We start from the raw sequence: 17,633 nt of genomic DNA on the forward strand, positions 1-17,633 counted from the left end.
GGATAACACCAGAGATGGGAACCAGAGTAATGACTGGACAAGGGCCCTCACCCATTTTTTAGATGAGAAAACGGAGGCTCGGATAGTAAGAGCAAATACATACACAAACCTCCTCTGCACCAGGCACTACTCTAAGCAGTTGGTTCTCATTCTGGTCCTCACAGCTCTCCCATTACTGAGAAGGAAACTGCAGCAGAAAGAGGTTAAGTAACTTGGCCATGGTCAAGGCTAGAAATGCTCCAGCCAACTGCACAGCCCCCAAGAGCGCGTGTACACACCACGTGGCAGGGAGCTCTGTCCCCATCCTGAGCAGCTCTGGCCCCTGGGACCCTAGAAGACCCAGGGTCCTAGCTCCTCCCAAGCGACAGGGAGAAAGCTGGCTCCTGGGGGAGGCCAGGAATCGGCTGAACCTGCAGAGGCCAGGAGAGGGCAGCGAAGCATTCCCGCCAAAATTTTCTTCTCTAGGGCTTTGACTCCTTTCCAAACTTAATCCTTTCCTCCCAGAACCCCCTTTCCTGTCTGCCCCTCCCCGTAGATGCCACACACACACACACACACACACACACACACACACGCTCTCAGACACGCACACACAGGCGCACGCATGCACACTCGGAGTTCAGCCTCCAGGCCCTGCTGAGGCCTGCTGGGTATTGGAGGGGAGCTGAGACTCCATGAGGCATGGCCAGGGGCCCCCGGCAGGCAAATTCTGTCCCATCTGGCTCCCACTCACAGGCTGCATGAATCACCCCCGCGCCCCCCATGACTCAGTTTACACGGGTGCCCAGAGGTCCTCCCAGCGAGGGTGGGGCGGTTTACTAGCCCAGCCCAGGCCCGGCAGCCTTTCATCCCAGGATGAGTATTTCATCCCGCTCCTGGCCCAGAGCAGGAGCTGGCACCCTGGAGCCCAGGGTGGAGGAAAGCCTCAGGTCTGGGAGGTTAGGGAGAGCCCAAGAACTGGGTGACAGGCCCCAACTGCCCGAGGTCCAGGTCTGCAGGGAACAGGAGCTGCTCCAAGAAACCTGAGGGTCAGGCTGAGCGGGCAGAGCCATCCTGGGCACAGACAGAAGAGCCCTTGATGCCTTCCATTCAGAGGAAATGGCCTACAAGACACAAAAAATAAGAAAATTCTCACAGACATTTACTAACTTCTGACTGACCAGTCCTGTGCTGAGCACCATCCACCCCTTATCTCATTTACTCCCACAACAATCCTGAAAACAGGCACAGTCATTATCATATCCTTTTTACAAATGAGGAAACTGAGCCCTAGCCGGTTTGGCTCAGTGGATAGAGCTTTGGCCTTCATACTGAAGGATCCGGAGTTGGATTCTGGTCTAAGGGCACGGCCGGTATTGTGGTATTGTGGGCTCGGTCCCCAGTAGGGGGCGTGCAGGAGGCAGCTGACCAATTATTCTCTCTCATTCCTGATGTTTCTCTCTCTGAAATCAATAAAAATATTTTTTAAAAGCATATAAAAATAACAAATGAGGAAACTGAGGCATAGAGAAGTTAAAGGAATGGCCCAGATCACACAGCCAGGAAGTGGCTGAGCTGGGACTCAGGCCATCTAACTCCAGACTTCATGTTGTCCCCTACTGCCTCCGAGAGCTGTGCTGGCCAAGATCCCACCCACCTGCCCCTGTCCTGGTGGATCTCCACTGAAACCTCTGGTTTGAAGGGTCACAGTGTGTAAACCACCAATCTGCAAGAAGGGGAAACTGAGGCTCCCAGAGGGGAAAAGGCTGACCTGAGATCGAGGAACAAATCAGAGATGGCCAGGGCTGGGACCAAGTCTTTGATGCTCCCCAGCTGCCCTGGGCTGGAGAGGTGGCTGGTGAGGGCAGGAAACTCCAGGGAAGGAGTGAGGCGATGGTAGCCCAGCCCCTTTCCTTCTGCCCAAGCCCAGCTCCTCAGCCTGGCATTCAAGGCCTCTGGCTTAGTCCTCACTCAGCTATCCTTCCAGCTCAGGGTCCCAACACACATTCCACCATATGCCCTTGGAGAGTCTCCCCTTCCACCACCACTTGCCTTTGTGCCCACTGACTCCAACCCTAGGAATGTCTCCCCAACCTCAAATACTCCTTTACCAGGAAGCCTGCTCCTCACCCCTACCCCAGTGGAAGAATAGTTCTTTCCTGGGGGCTGCAGAGGCTTGAGAGAACTTTCTGGGGGGTGGAAATACTCTGTATCTGCTTGGAATGTGCTTACATGGGTGTATACAGAAGTCAAATACATGGTCAGCACATTTAAAAGTGAATTTTTTTTAATGTAAAATATATTTCAATGAAGCAATTGGGATTTTCTTTGGTGGGGGGTAAGTGGGGAAGATCTATATGTACTTAGGGGAAGGATTTCCAAGGTATAAGGAAAAAAAACAAAAACAGGGAGCAAAACAGGATGTAGAAGAGGCTGCCTTCTGGGCAAAAAGATAGGAAAGACACTGGCACAGAGAGGGATGCTTTCACTGTACGCCCTTTGTAGCTTCTGGATCTTGAAGCAGGGAAATGGATTACAGTTGAAGAAGAAATTAAATGGCAAATTTAAAAATATAAGGCAAAGTAAAAAATAAAAATAATGGGGGGTTTTTTGTGTGTTTTTTTTTAATATAAAGATGGCCCTTTTTAAAAAAAAAAAATTTGATTCCAGAGAGGAAGGGAAAGAGATAGAAATATCAATGATGAGAGAGAAACATTGATTGACTGCCTTCTGCATGCCCTCCACTGGAGATCAAGCCCGAAACGCAGGTACGTGCCCTCGTGACCTCCTGGTTCATAGGTTGACACTGAGCCATGCCGATCATGTTTTAAAATAATTTCTTCACCTGCCTTTCTGGCTCAGTATATATATATTTTAAATGGGCAAAACTAATCTCCAGTGATAGAAGTCAGACTAGTGGTTTCCTATGGGTGGGGTATGGGTGTGGGAGGGAGTAACAGGGAGCTTGAGCTTCTGGAAATGTCATATGTCTTGATCAGGGAGGTAATTACATAGATTTACGTACATGTAAAAAGTCATTAAGCTGAACATGTTGGGTGAGTGCGCTTGTATGTTAAGCTTCAATAAAGTTATGCAACTATTAGAAGAAAATATAGGGGTAAATGTTCATATATCTGATAAGGATTTGGTACTCAGAATATATTTTAAAATTCATAAAATTCAACAACAGAAGCAAACAATCCAATTAAAAATTGGCGAAACACCCTGGCCAGTTTGGCTCAGTGGATAGAGTGTTGCCCACAGACTGAAGGGTCGAGGGTTCAATTCCAGTCAAGGGCATGTACCTGGGTTACAAGCTCCATCCCCAGCTCCGGTTGGGGAGCATGAGAGGCAACCAGTCAATGTGTCCCTCTCACATCCATTTTTCTCTCTTTCTCACCCTCCTTCTCCCTCCCTCCCTTCCACAATGGAAAAAATATCCTCAGGTGAAGATTAACAACAATGAAAATGGGCAAATGACTCAAATAGACATTTATCATAGCCAGCAAGGACATGACAAGATGTTCATTGATCATTAAGGAACATGACTGGTTTAAGGAAAAGCAAACCAGACACAATGAGATACCACTTCACACCTTTAGGAAGTCTTTCATTTTTAAAATGGAAAACAATCAGTGTTAGCAAGAATGTGGAGAAATTAGAACCCTCCTGCACGCTGGTAGGAATGTAAAATGGTGCGATCACTTTGTAAAACAGCCTGCCAGTTCCTCACAAGGTTAAACAGAGTTTCCATATGACCCAAGATAAATGGAAACATAAGTCCTCACAAAAACTTGCATGCAGAGCATTATGCATAAAAGCCAAAAAGCAGAAACATCCCAATGCCCATCAACTTATGAATAAATAAACAAACTGGTTATCCATACAATAGAATATTACTGAGCCATAAAAAGGATGCTGACACCAGCTACAATATGGATGAACCTGGAAAACACCATACTAAGTGAAAGAAACCAAATGCAAAAGGTCACATCTTGTAGGATTCCGTTTATATGAAATGTCCAGAATAGGCAAAGCCGTAGAGACAGCAGTTTGGCTCAGTGGATAGAGTGTTGCCCGCAGACTGAAGGGTCGAGGGTTCAATTCCAGATGGCCAGGGCTGGGACCAAGTCTTTGATGCTCCCCAGCTGCCCTGGGGAGAAGGGGGGTTTGGGAGTGATTAATTAATGGGTACGGGGCGATGGGGAGGAGGGGGGTTTGGGAGTGATTAATTAATGGGTACGGGGCGATGGGGAGGAGGGGGGTTTGGGAGTGATTAATTAATGGGTACGGGGCGATGGGGAGGAGGGGGGTTTGGGAGTGATTAATTAATGGGTACGGGGCGATGGGGAGGAGGGGGGTTTGGGAGTGATTAATTAATGGGTACGGGGCGATGGGGAGGAGGGGGTTTGGGAGTGATTAATTAATGGGTACGGGGCGATGGGGAGGAGGGGGGTTTGGGAGTGATTAATTAATGGGTACGGGGCGATGGGGAGGAGGGGGGTTTGGGAGTGATTAATTAATGGGTATGGGGTGTTTTTCTGAGATGATAAATAAAAGTTTTGATACTCCAATTTTTGGGGGGAGGCAACCTATTTTTGGAGGCCTTGCTTTGGCAAGCTGAAAAAAAAAGTTTTGAGACTAAATAGAAGTGGTGGTTGCACAACATTATGAATGCACAAAAATCCACTGAAGCGTACACTTCAAAATGGTTAATTGCATGTTATGTGGCTTTCACCTCAAATTTAAAAATAAATAAACTTCCATTTTAAAAGTGAATGGAAACTGAAAAACTAACATCACCTCCAAGGCCCCGGGGGCCCTGACAGAACCAGCTGGATGCAGAGCACCCCCTCCAGTGCCTCCTTCCTCCTCTCTGCAGCTCCACGACATGGGGACTCTCGGGGAAAGTGACTGAGCCCAGCTCACAGGGCTGCCAGGAGACAGGACCAGGTCTCTCAGACGTCCTGGCACCCAGGCTCCCCCATAGACTCTGCCCATAGCCCCTGGGATTCTCCCCTGGCCTCCCTGGGTGGGAGCTGTGAGGTCAGGGGCCAGGAACGTTGCTGCAGCCACAGGCGGGAGTTAGTGACTGAGGAGCTTGGAATGTGCTGCCTCTGAAAGGACCTCCTTGTGGCTCCACCGACGGTTAGAGCAGGAAGGGACTTTCAGAGCCATGTAATCTCACACACACACACACACACACACACACACACACACACACACACACACACGAGACCTGAGCCCTGCTCAGTCACTGGCCCAGGCTGCTTGGGGAGTGGGCAGGGTGGTGTTTCTAGAGCAGGCAGATGGATGTAGGCAAGGCTGACCTGATTCAGGCCTTGCATATGCCACTACTTGGCTCCCTGTGTCACACTGACCTGTCCAGCTTGGACTCAGCCAAGGAGTCCAGACATGAGTTAGTGTGTGCTTGCGTGTGTATGCTGTGTGAGTGCCTTGGCGTGAGATCGGAGCCCCAGGGGCTCCCAACCCTGGGGCTTTTTATCAACATGCGTATTTATTTTTGCCATTTGTCAAGTTCTTACTATATGCTGTGCTAAGCACGTGGCATTATGTTATTTCTATTCTCCAGCCACCCTGAGATGTAATTATGATTATGTCTCCAATTTACAGATGAGCGACAGAGGCGTTTAGAGATTGTGCCTCATCAAGGTCAGAGCTGGTGAGTAGCAGAATTCAAACTCAGAACCCGGAGTTGTCTGATTCCAGCATGTGTGCTCTTTTCCATGGGTCACACTGCCTCAAAAATCACTCTCTCTCTCTCTCTCTCTCTCTCTCTCTCTCTCACACACACACACACACACACACACACACACACACACACATCTACCTATATCATTCATTGTAAACTGTTGTTGGTATCTTTTCTTTTTACAGAAAGATACGCATTGAGTAGAACAAGGGCAAGGGAGCGGCACCAGGCTGGTAACCACCTTCTGAGTAGCAGCAATTTACAGCTTACAGAGCACTTTCGCATTTGTGATCTCATTTGATCCCACAGCAGCCCTATGAGGTCAGCAGGAGGCTCAGTTCTTCCCACAGGGACTGGGACTCCGAGGGAAGGTCATAGAGACAGAAAATGGTAGCTGTAGGACAGGAAGCCCCGGGCCAAGCTGGCCTTCTAGTTCTAAGTCCTGTGTGTACCCACAGACCCTGCTCGGCCCTCTGTCCCCAAGGAAGACCACCTAGGACCCCCCACCCCTGAAATCTTCCGCCCCTGAGGACAGAGCTGGAGCTGATCACATGGAGGAGGCCCCCGTGGAAAGCGGGAGCCCAGCTCTCTTTCTGTAGCTGTGACACTGGCAGCTCCTTACTCTTCTCTGGATATGTTTCCTGAGTAGAATGGGAGGAAGCAGAGAAGCTTGGGGTGGTCCTCGCAGCCCGACATTCTGCATGTGTGAGAAAATGTCTGTGAGAGCTTTGAAAAATCTTGCCTGGGCTGGGCTTGGAGCTCCCACCGCTCTGATATGTCAGCCTGCCTCAGCCACTCGCTCATTGATCTTAGGTGCTTCATTTTAACAACTCCCAGGCTCAGTTTCCCTGTCTGAAAAATGGGGATGATGATGGTGCCTACCTCCCAGGGTTGTTGACCCTTGGTTGTTGACATTTAACCCTGGCCTCATTGACACAGACCGTTTTTATGTGTGGGTTTTTTTGTTGTTGTTGTTTAATGATAGACACATACGTCTCTCTTTTTTTAAATTTTAGCTCTTTTTGTTATTGCTTTCCGAGAGAGGGAGAGGGAGAGAGGGATAGAAACATCGATGAGAGAGAATCATTGATTGGCTGCCTCCTGCATGCCCACACTGGGGATCCACTGGGGATTGAGCCCACAACCAGGGCATGTGCCCTGATGGGGAATCAAACTGTGACCTCCTGGTTCATAGGTCAACGTTCAACCACTGAGCCACGCCAGCTGAGCTCTCACTTTTTAAAAATTGATTTTAGAAGAGAAGGGAAAGAGATAGAGAGAAACATCAATTGGTTGCTTTCCGTATCTGCCCCAATTGGGGATCAAACTCAAAACCTGGGTACGTCCCCTGACTGAGAATCAAAACTGCCACCTTTTGGTGAATGGGACAAAACTCCAATCAACCGAGCCGTTCGGCCGGGCAGTCACAGAGACCTTTGACACAATCTCCAAACAAGGCTGTTGACCACGCAGCCCTGGGAAGAGCACAGACAGTATTTAAAGAAGATGGTGTTTTCAGGCCAGGGGACCCCTGAGTCCCACGGCAGGTTCCCACTGCCTATCGGGGCTCTGAATTAAAACTTGTTATAGCTCCTGAAATTTCCGGTGAGTAGCATGATTATTTTGCATTGGATTTGTGGGTAGTTCAAAATATTAACTTGTTCAATGTAAGCATTTAAAATAACCACCATTTTTGTATCTATGGTTCGTCATTCATTTAGTCACTTTTTTTATACTTGAACCTTAAAACAATGAGCGGAAAGGCTCCATGCCACGACGTGAAACCTTGGTCGGTAGTAGTACGGTTCCTGGCATGAAATAAGCGCCCAGTTTAATAATAATAAGTAATAATGATGATAATCAGCGACATTTATAATCTACTTGATAGTTTCCAACCCCTTTCACACTCTTTATTCCAGCTCCCACGCGCAGTAGGGTAGCTATGTGAGCATTTCGTCCCATTTCACACATATAGAAACCGAAGCCCGACCTGGCGGTGAGCCGGCCGGGGGCGCAGGCCGGGAATGGGGCGCGGCCTCGGCGGGCGGGGCCGCAGGTGCTTTCATCACGCGGAGGGGAATCCTCGGCTGCACCTGGGCGGGCGCCGCGAGGAAATTGCTCCATGTTTGGGCTGCTACGTCAGAGGGGGGCGGGCCCGCTCCGGCTGGGGGACGCCAAGTCCTGGCCTTCCCGCACGAACCCCTCGAAAAGGCGGCAGCGGGGCCGTGGCAGGCAGTCGGGGCGGACAGGCCAGAGGTGGCGCGTCGGGAGAGGCGGAGCCCGAGGTGACCCGCGCAACGCCCCACCCCCTCGTTGAAGTGGTTCAGCCCGAGAACTTTTCATTCATAAAAAGAAAAGACCGCGAGGAGCGGGTGACTCAGAACCCGAGCTGCCGACGCTGACCCACTGAGCAGCCAGCCCAGGGCATGTTCCGAGACTTCGGGGAGCCCGGCCCGAGCTCCGGGCCCGGCGGTGCGTACGGCGGCCCGGCGCAGCCCCCCGCGACCGGCCAGCAGGTGAGCGGGAGCCCGGGTCGCGGGAGGACAGCGCCCGGGACGCGGCGGTCCGCTCGGCACGCGCCCGCCGGGACTGGGGCGGGAGCGGGAGCAGGGACCGCGCTCGGGGGCCGTGGCGGGTCCTGCCCACTCCCCGCCGTCCAGGGGCAGGTTTCCCCACAACCCAGGGGCATAACAGAATTCTGACAACCTCTCTCTCCCTCTTTCTCTCTCATCCCCTTTCCCCTCGCTGCCTGCTGTCTGTCTGTCCCTCCGTCTTTCTTTCCTCCTGCCCTTACCTTTTTTATTCCCTCCTGTCCGCCGCTCATGGCTTTGTCCCATCTGAGCTCCGAGGGGGGCGGGCACCTGCGTTGTCCCAGCCCAGACGGGTCTGATTCATCCGGGACTACGTTCCCGGGGTGGGCTCCCGAGTCCCGACTGCGACCCAGACGTCCCCACACCGGAGGGAGGAGGGGCCCATCAGCATTTCCCTACCGACCGACCCGGAATCCTCGGCCCCGTCTGTGAGCGTCTGCGTGTCTGTCCGTTTGTCTGTCCCGCTCTAACCCGTCTCCAAGCCCCTCTCCCTCCTCGGCGCAGTGCGGCCGGGCGGGCTCCCGGAGACCGGTTGGTGACCCCTTCCTTCACAGGCGGGGGCCAGTCCAGACCGGGAGGTGCCGGACCGTGCGCGGGGTCGTGCAGCGGGCAACTCCCGCACCCCCGACGATCGGCACCGAACGGCGCCCGCTGGCGGCTGGGGGGACCCGCGAGGCTGCAGGTGCCTATTTCCTGTCGAGGGGCTGGGAGCACGTGTCGCCAGGGGAGGGAAGGAGCGGCGTCCGTTCCGCCGAGTCACGGCGGCCGAGTCACCGTGGCTGACTCACCCGGGGCGCCCCTCCCTTCCTGGCCCAGAGCGTCCGGGGCCCCGACAACCTCGAGAGCGAGCGGGAGATGCCGCCAGCGCTCCCTGGATCCCGGAACTGGGGTCACTGGGCCCCCAGAGCGGGGCCAGGGACACCGCTGTATGGACTTGCCTGGGCTTGAGCCGGCTCTTCCCGGAGGACTGGGCGCCCACACCCAGAGCCCAGCCCCAGAGCTTGAACCCAGTTTTCCCGAACACTGAACCCCATCTCAACCCATTCCTCCCATTTCTGGCTGTAAGAGAATAGTGGCAGGTAATTCCTGGAGCGCATGCAGTACAGCCAGGCATCCGGCTGGGCAGTTTTCAAATCATTTACCGAATTTCACAGAATCTAAGACCCCAATGATTTTAAAACCCAGCCACCAATTCTTTTATTTTTTAAATCTTTACTGTTGAAAGTATTACATATTCCCCCCTTCTCCTCCATCCCGCCCCACTGACCTCTTTTAACCCGCCTCCACCTCCCAATTACTATTATTTTTTAAATTCTCACCTGAGGACATTTTTTCCATTGATGTCTAAGAGAGTAGAAGGGAAGGAGGAGGGAGAGAGAGAGAGAAACATCAATGTGAGAGAGACACATCGATTGGCTGGCTCCCACACAGGGGTGCCCCTACGGCGGGGGGCTCGGGAACCCGCAACCCAGGTACATGCCTTTGTCCGGAATCGAATGGAGACCCTTCGGTCTGCAGGCTGGTGCTCTAACCATTAAGGAGACCATCCAGGGCACCACTTTTTTTAAAGTCACCAATTAAACTGAACTCAAAGCTACTAAAGGGTACTGGACAGCCTGGGCACTCTCCCTCCTGGGAGCGTGCCACACCTTTCCCTTCCCCCTCCCTCTCCCAAACCTCCCCAGGCCCATTACCATCAGCTTCCTCACTCCCAAGCTCCAAGGCCCTTTACCTAAAAATTATAATAATAATAACTGCACAGCCTGGACCGAGTGCAGTGGCTCTTGACTTCCACAGCCTTCACCGGGCTCTGTCACACACATTCTCTCACCTGATTCTCACAGCTACCCTCAGAGTTAGGGGCTATAATTATCCTCTTTGAAGAGTCTAGCTGCTAGGGCCCAAATCCTACCTCCCACTTACTGGCTGTGTGTCTGAGGACAACTGTTTTCCTGTCTGAAAAAGAAGATACTGTTGTGCAAATTATATGAGTCAGTATTTATAAAGTGGTTGGGACAGGGCCTGGAATTCACACTTTACAAGTATTAGCTCTGATGGGGAAGTGGAAGTTCAGAGAGGTTATGTGACTTGCCAAAAGTCACACAGCTCAGAAGAAGTCCCTTTAACTGGGGTGGGTAGCAGTGTGGCTTTTATCCGCGGGAAGCCCCCAATTCACACAGACCTTACCCCTGGCCTTCCATTTCTTGTCCCTCAGAAGTTCCACCTGGTGCCAAGCATCAATGCTGTGAGTGGCAGCCAGGAGCTGCAGTGGATGGTTCAGCCTCACTTCCTGGGACCCAGCAGCTACCCCAGACCTCTGGCCTATCCTCAGTACAGCTACCCACCGCCCCGGCCAGGAGTCATCCGGGCCCTGGGGCCACCTCCAGGGGTGCGTCGCCGGCCCTCTGAACAGGTAAGCAGAGGCTCTGCACTGGTCTGATTCCCACAGGAGGATAGCTCTTGCCCAAAAGGAGAACACAGGCTTAGAAGCGGGGAGAAGGTAGCACCACTAGCGACTATTGGCCAAGGTGGACTTATAGTCAATAGTAACTATTGAGAGGAGACTCTAGGAAGACCCAGGAGGCAAAGAGGTCACCTTTGGATCAGGGAATGCTTCCTGGAGGTAGAGGCATGTTAGTCTAGAAAAATGGGTAGGATTTGCATAGATATAGTTGAAGGAAAGGACATTCCAGGTAGAGGGGATGGCAGGAGCAAGAATGGAGGTGGAGGGAGAACTTGTAAGGTCCATGTGGAAAGGTACGTGGACAGTAAAGGGTATCCACCTGCTGACATGTGTGGGGAGGGTGGGCTTATGCTGTCTATGTCTATATAGCTGGGGAGAGAACAGGAGACAGTTCCCTTTAGCTACTCTCTGAATCTCAGTTTCCCTATCTCATTTAAAACCTCCCCAAAACCATCCGGCAAATGTACTCTGGTTTTCCCCGTATTAGAGCCCAGGAAATGGAGGCACAGAAAGATAAAGTCACTTGCCCAAGATCACACAAGTAGTGAGTAATGAGACAGGTCTGTCCAATTCTAAAGTGAGATCCTAACCACCACGCCACACTGTCTCACCCAGATCTAAGAGAAGGTTTGAAGAAGAGTGAGCTGGGAATTTTTGCTTCCCCAATTTTTCCTACCCACACACTAATAAAGTCCTTACCAAAATAGAGAGAGAAAAAATAATAAAGAGATAGAGTCTTTAAGGGAGTGGTGCCACTTTCCTTTCCCTGGAGCATTTTAGTATAAGAGACTGTAGTGGGTGAGGTTTGCACATTAAACAGACTGCTCTGCCAGGCAGGGTAGAGAATGGGGAGGGAGCTTGGGATCCTAGGAAAGATGTGCTATTGGGAGGCTTTCCCGGAAACAGAATGGCTGGTCCCCCAGAGGCAGGCTTCTGGACTTTCTTCCTTCAGCCCTGTCCTGAGGGTGATTTGATCCTGGGTACTCTTAGACTGGGGCTATTTTTCTTTTTCTTTTTTTTTTTTCTTTTTTGTCTTTTTTATTTTTTCTTCTCTTTGACTGGGGCTATGAGCTATAAGTGGGTTCCTTTTGCGGGGAGATGCTTTTCATCAGCTGGCCTCTCATTCAACATAGAATAGAGTGCATTTTAATTTCTGCTCTAGGGGCATAAACAAGTTATTCACCGTCCCTGGGCTTCAGTTCCTTACATGGAAAGTTGTGTTAAGAATCTAAGAAAAGCACTTTGCTGGCACACAGTAGATTCCCAATAAATAATTGCTTAGCAAGCCCTAACTGGTGTCGCTCTGTGGATAGAGCGTCGGCCTGCGGACTGAAGGGTCCTGGGTTTGATTCTGGTCAAGGGCACATGCTCGATTTGGGGCTCGATCCGCAGTGGGGGGAGGCAGCCAATCAATGATTCTCAATCATCATTGATTTTCTCTCTCTCTCCCTCCCCCTTCCTCTCTGAAATCAATAAAAATATATTTTAAAAAATTAACTGCTTAGCAGCATTCATTGGCCCCTCCTCGTGCTTACAGCCTATGGAGAAAAGGAGACTTGGCTATCAAGAGACTGTAAAGAATAGGGGTCCTTCGAAAAAGAGTGGCGGGTTCCCACCAGCTCTAAGGAGCAAAGGCCACTTCTGGCTGGGAAATGAGAGGCAGCTTCTTGGAGGCAGATGCATCTTTTATTTTGTTGTTGTTAATCCTCAACCGAGGATATTTTCCCATTGATTTTTAGAGAGAGTGGAAGGGAGGTGGAGAGACAGAGAGAGAAAGAAACATCTCTGTGAGAGACATATCCATTGGTTGCCTCCTGCACATTCCCCCGCCAGGGCCGGGGATGGAGCCTGCAACCCAGGTACATGCCCGGGGCCCTTCAATCCGCGGGCGAAGCTCTAGCCACAGAGCCGAACCGGCTAGGGGGCAAGGCAGAGGCATCTTAGTTGAACCTGGGACTTGAAGAGGATTAAGATTTGTAGAAGGGCAGAGGAGGGCATTCTGAGAAGGTAATCGTAGGAGGCAAAAGCTGGGTGCAGGGGGGGGAAATTTAACTATTCCAAGTTTACTAAAGCGTGAGTTCCAGGAACCGGGCTGGGCGCGGTGGTCCTTAAAGTGCAGGAGAAGGGCGCCCCCACGCTGCCATGCCCTCCACCAGGATCCTACCACTGGGCCACCCAGTGACTAGGCGATTGCCAGGCAGCCAGTGGCTCGGGATCCACCTCACTGTTTCCTCTATTCCCCAGATCAGCCCAGAGGAGGAGGAGCGCCGTCGGGTGAGGCGCGAGCGGAACAAGCTGGCCGCGGCAAAGTGCAGGAACCGGAGGAAGGAACTGACCGACTTCCTGCAGGCGGTGAGCATCGGCCGGTGCGGAGGGCGCCCAGGCCCCGGCCCACCAAACCTTCGGAGGGCCTCGCCTCCTGTGAGCCTGTAGGGCCCAGGGGGCGCTGGAGAGACAGGCCTTCGGAGAAAAGGACCAGGGAAAAGTACTGAGCACTGCACAGCCGAGCTGAAGCTCAGGCAGACAGTCTCCTAAGATGCCCCGGGGACCTGATTGGAGTCCGGCACATTTTTCTCCCAAGGGCTCATGGGAATTGTAGTCCAGACTTGCTGAGGACTCCTCACCCTACCTCCAATTTCCAAATCACCGCCACCACCACGGAAGGCGAAGCGGTATTCGGCCCTCATCTTCCTGACTCCTCTCCTGACCTTCTCCCTACAGGAGACCGACAAGCTAGAGGACGAGAAATCAGGACTGCAGCGAGAGATTGAGGAGCTGCAGAAGCAGAAGGAGCGGCTGGAGCTGGTGCTCGAAGCCCACCGCCCCATCTGCAAAATCCCGGAAGGAGCCAAGGAGAGCGACACTGGTGGCCCAGGCGGTGCCAGCAGCCCAGCAGCCCCCTCCCGCCCTGTGCCTTGTATCTCCCTCTCCCCAGGGCCTGTGCTTGAACCCGAAGCATTGCACACCCCCACGCTCATGACCACACCCTCTCTGACTCCTTTCACACCCAGTCTGGTTTTCACCTACCCCAGTACGCCTGAGCCCTGTGCCTCAGCCCATCGCAGGAGCAGCAGCAGCAGTGGGGACCCATCCTCTGATCCCCTAGGCTCCCCCACCCTCTTGGCCTTATGAGGCACTCTGGTTATCCTCCCTGGCCAATATCTCCCCATCCATTGGTCCAGCTGGCCTGGGCTATATCCCATGCTCAACCCCAGCAGGTTCTCCATCCCTCCAGATGAGACTGAGCCTATTTGGCTTCCTGGCAGAGCCAGCTTGGGGCCACCAAAGCTGCTCAGTTTCTCTAGAGCTCGCCTCTCTAGCACCATTTGCATTAAATCAGAGACAAACTATTTCCCATTTGTGCAAGAGAACTCCTGGCAGCCCCAAAGGACTTTATAGACCTCTAGAGGTTTTCTGGAGCCCTAACCCGCTCCAGGCCTTCCCTAAGTCTTCATTACCCTCTTCCTGTGATCCACCCAACCATACCCCTGGACAGAAGGTGATATGATACCAGCCTAGAACACTAACTCACCCAGCCCCACTGCCAGCAGCACCCGGTGATTGAACCAGGGCATTCTGCCATCCCCTCCAGAAATGGCACAGTTCAAGAGTGCTAGAGACTTCTGTGATGAGCTGAGCTGCAGCCCCTGGCTCTGAGAAGACTTTAGCTCCAGGGAATCTAAGCCTCCACTGCAAGGGCAGCTGCTATTTATTTTCCTAAAGAGAGTATTTTTATACAAACCTGCCAAAATGGAATAAAAGGCTTGAAGCTCTGGCCTGGTTTCATTGGATTCAGAGGCTAAAGGGAAACCATTTGGATCCTCAAAACATTTGGCTCAGGTCTCAGCTCCACAGACTCACTGCATGACCTTGGACAAATTATTTGAGATTTCTGGACCTCCATTGTGTCTTATCTGACAAATGAAGCTACAGCTGCTCTGCCTCATCTCCAGGATTGAGAAAAAGAGTGCTGTGGGATGCAAGCCAAGAGGATTACCATCCTCCTCGGGGTGGAGGCCCACCTTGCTCCTGGGTGTACCACAGGAGGGCGCTGTTATGCCCTTCCAGCCAGAGAGGAGGCGGCTGAGTGGGTTCTAGGCCCCCAACACCTGCTTCCTGCCCCATTGTCTTGGGCAGGAAGGAGCCGGGAAGGGAGCTGGAGCCACTTCAGCGGCCGGATCACGGCTGGTCCCGGAGCTTGTCGGAGGACGCGTAGGGGGTGGGGAGTGGTAGCCAGCGGCTTTCCACGGTCTCACACCGCTCCTGACTTGAGGTAATGAGGGGATATCAGACCCCTTAGTTCTGCAGCCCCTCCGGATAGGAACCATACCCCCTCTCAGCGTCCCCGCCCTTGTCCTAACCCCGGCGAGTCCCAAACAGACGCTGCCATGGACTCTGCTTCCGTCCCAGTTTATTAGCCCCCACCCAGCCCCCTGCAAGTCCCTCCGCTCCAGCCGCCAGTCCCCCTGTTGCCCAGCCAGCGAGAGCGAAGGGCGCTCCTCAGTGCCAGGATGTCTAAGTCCATGCCAGCGGCCCTTCGCGTGCAGCCGGGCGGCTTCCAGGTTCCGAGGTCCATCGCAATCCAGGCGCTTGGGGAGCCATCTGGGCGGGCGTTGGCGCGAAGGAAGCGATGCCCTCAGTCATCTGGGGAGCAAGCCAGGGGCAACTGATCAGGGCTGCCCACGCTGCCGGTGCTGGAGCTTCCATCGCCCAGGTCCCGGGGTCCGCAGGGGGGCAAGGCGAGCTCCGGTGTCGGACCAGCGCCTGAGCCCCCCGCGCCACCAGGGCCGCCGCGGGGGCCCCACTCCTCGCCCAGCGCCAGGCAGAGCTCCTTAAGCGCTAGATTCTCCCGCAGTAGCTCTTCCTGGCGGCCCTCAAGCTCGGCCAGCTTCTGCCAACAACCGCCCAGGTCCTCGCGCACCGCCCGGGATGCTTGGGTCCCGAAGAGCTGCCACTGGCGCGCGGCGCGCCGCCCGCGCTGGCGCTCCGAGTCCAGAAAGCAGCAGAGGTCGCGCAGCTCGCGGTTCTCGGCCTGTAGGCGCCGGTTGAGCTGCTTGAGCTCGCGGATCTCGCCTAGGTGACCCTGCAGCTGTCGATTCACCTCCTGCATGAGGCGGCCGCGCTGCACCAGAGCCGCCAAGCGCGCCGCCTCCTCCCGCCGCAGGCGCCGCACCAGCTCCTCCTTGCCCAGAGCCGCCATCTCCTCGTCGGTCAGCTCCTCCAGGCCGCCTGCCTCGGCCTCCATGGCTGCTCAGGTTTCTGGAGCATCGCCCGCCCGCCGCCGCGGTCCAGGTGCCCCACGTCGAGCCCCGCGCGACTGGGGCTCAGGACCCGGCGTCGCCGGCAGCGGGCTGTGGCAGGCTAGCGTAGGCTGCAGCCGCCGCACGGGGGTGGGCACGCGGCAGGGCGCGCGCCGGGGCGGATCGCCTGACGTTAAGGAAGGACAGCCAATCCGGAGTCGCCTCCCTGGAGAGGGGCGGGGCCTGAGCTCCGAGAGCCCCCCCTTCCCGGCCCGCCCACTCCCGACCGAGGCGTCCCTGACCGTCGGGGACACTGGGTCCCTGCACCCGCTCCTGTCAACCCGAAACTAGGCGCTTCGTGCGTCCCAGTTCCAAACTGCCTCAGGTGCGAGCCTAGGCCTCTGGGCTCCTTCCGAGAACCAAGACTGCCCTGGAATTGCCCCCGCACCCCACAGAGCAGGGACGATCTTTCCATCCTTCCCAGGGGTGGGGTGCCGGGGGAGAGGGGGTGGGGGACACATACAAGGGATTCTTTTGTTCAGTAAGTCTTAATTGTGTGTAAAACCCATGCAGAATAAACTTGATCAAGAGTCTTTAAAGAAGCCTTAATCTGGCAGGGGAGACAAGTTGTTTAAACAAGAAGCAAATGGAGGAGGGATACAGTCTGAGGGACGCCCCCCACCCGGGAAAAGGTTTCCCGAAAGAGACCATATCTGAAGGTCCCGGAAAAATGCATAGGGCTTTGTCAAGTAATGAGAGAGGAAATAACATGGTGAACGATGCTGGGGCCTGCAAGGACCTAGCTGCTTTAGGAACAGTGAGAGTAGCTCGATTTCTTTTTTAAAGGCAGGTGCGTGGAGAAAGTGCTAAGAGAGGGAGACAGGGAGGAAACAAAGGTGGTCGGAAGCCAGATCCTAAGGACTTTCACTACTAGGCTGGCACATTTTCACAGGCCAGTAAGGATTTTAATCAGGGGAGTAACATTTTAAAATATCTATTTAAAAACGATTGTTCTAGCCCTAACTGGTTTGGCTCAGTGGATAGCGCGTCGGCCTGCGGACTGAAGGGTCCCAGGTTCGATTCTAGTCAAGGGCATATACCTTGGTTGGGGGCACATCCACAGTAGGGGGTGTGCAGGAGGCAGCTGAATTGATGTTTCTCTCTCATCGATGTTTCTAACTCTTTATCCCTCTCCCTTTCTCTCTGTAAAAAAATCAATAAAATATATTTTAAAAAAAAGCAAACAAAAACGATTGTCCAGGCTGCTCTGTGTGAGATGGACGATGGGGAGGGGATGTAGGCAGGGAGATTAGTAAGAACACTGTGTCAATGGGCAAGGAGAATTTTGCAGAAGGACTGGGCTGGGGCCGTGCCAGTGAGGGCGGAGAGAACAAAAGAGATAATAGAAATATTTAGGAGGCAAATCAGCAAACTGAATGTGGAGAGGAGTCTGAGAGAAAGCCCAGGTTTCTGATATGGTGGATGTTGGAGCTGTCACAAATAGGAACATAGGAGATAAACACAGGGGAGACTGACAGGCCTATCTAGCTGGGGGGGGGGAGGGGCGGGGGGGGCTGTGGGGAGAGAGTTTGGAACGACTCATAGATAGGCTGCCCTCCTGATGTGGACTTCCAGCCAGAGCTCTA

General features: G+C 53.5%; 3 protein-coding genes across 7 annotated transcripts in view; 1 reads left to right on the forward strand and 2 right to left on the reverse strand.

Annotated features, from left to right (window-relative positions):
- DRAP1 (DR1 associated protein 1) overlaps positions 1-8,813 on the reverse strand; it is a 26,188-nt gene extending 17,375 nt beyond the window's left edge. Inside the window, exon 1 of the mRNA XM_059710038.1 lies at positions 8,487-8,813. Within this exon, the coding sequence (XP_059566021.1) occupies positions 8,487-8,516 (30 nt within the window). The 5' untranslated portion in view covers positions 8,517-8,813. The remainder of the gene's footprint in view (positions 1-8,486) is intronic.
- On the forward strand, positions 7,888-14,520 carry FOSL1 (FOS like 1, AP-1 transcription factor subunit). 5 transcript variants are annotated; one of them, XM_059710048.1, is made up of 5 exons: positions 7,903-8,208; positions 8,838-8,965; positions 10,499-10,696; positions 12,992-13,099; positions 13,469-14,520. In XM_059710048.1, exons 3-5 carry the CDS (start codon positions 10,556-10,558, stop codon positions 13,877-13,879), a joined length of 660 nt encoding a protein of 219 aa, XP_059566031.1. In that variant the 5' UTR covers positions 7,903-8,208; positions 8,838-8,965; positions 10,499-10,555; the 3' UTR covers positions 13,880-14,520. The 5 variants fall into 5 exon arrangements, with proteins under 5 accessions (XP_059566034.1, XP_059566033.1, XP_059566031.1 ...); XM_059710047.1 differs by lacking the exon at positions 8,838-8,965; XM_059710049.1 differs by lacking the exons at positions 7,903-8,208; positions 8,838-8,965 and adding an exon at positions 8,984-9,887.
- Positions 14,521-15,141: 621 nt separating this feature from the next.
- On the reverse strand, positions 15,142-17,084 carry CCDC85B (coiled-coil domain containing 85B). Its single transcript, XM_059710052.1, has one exon. It carries the CDS (start codon positions 15,990-15,992, stop codon positions 15,384-15,386), a length of 609 nt encoding a protein of 202 aa, XP_059566035.1. The 5' UTR covers positions 15,993-17,084; the 3' UTR covers positions 15,142-15,383.
- Positions 17,085-17,633: the final 549 nt, after the last annotated feature.

This window comes from Myotis daubentonii, chromosome 9 (genome assembly GCF_963259705.1).
Source record: "Myotis daubentonii chromosome 9, mMyoDau2.1, whole genome shotgun sequence".
NCBI lineage: Eukaryota > Metazoa > Chordata > Mammalia > Chiroptera > Vespertilionidae > Myotis > Myotis daubentonii.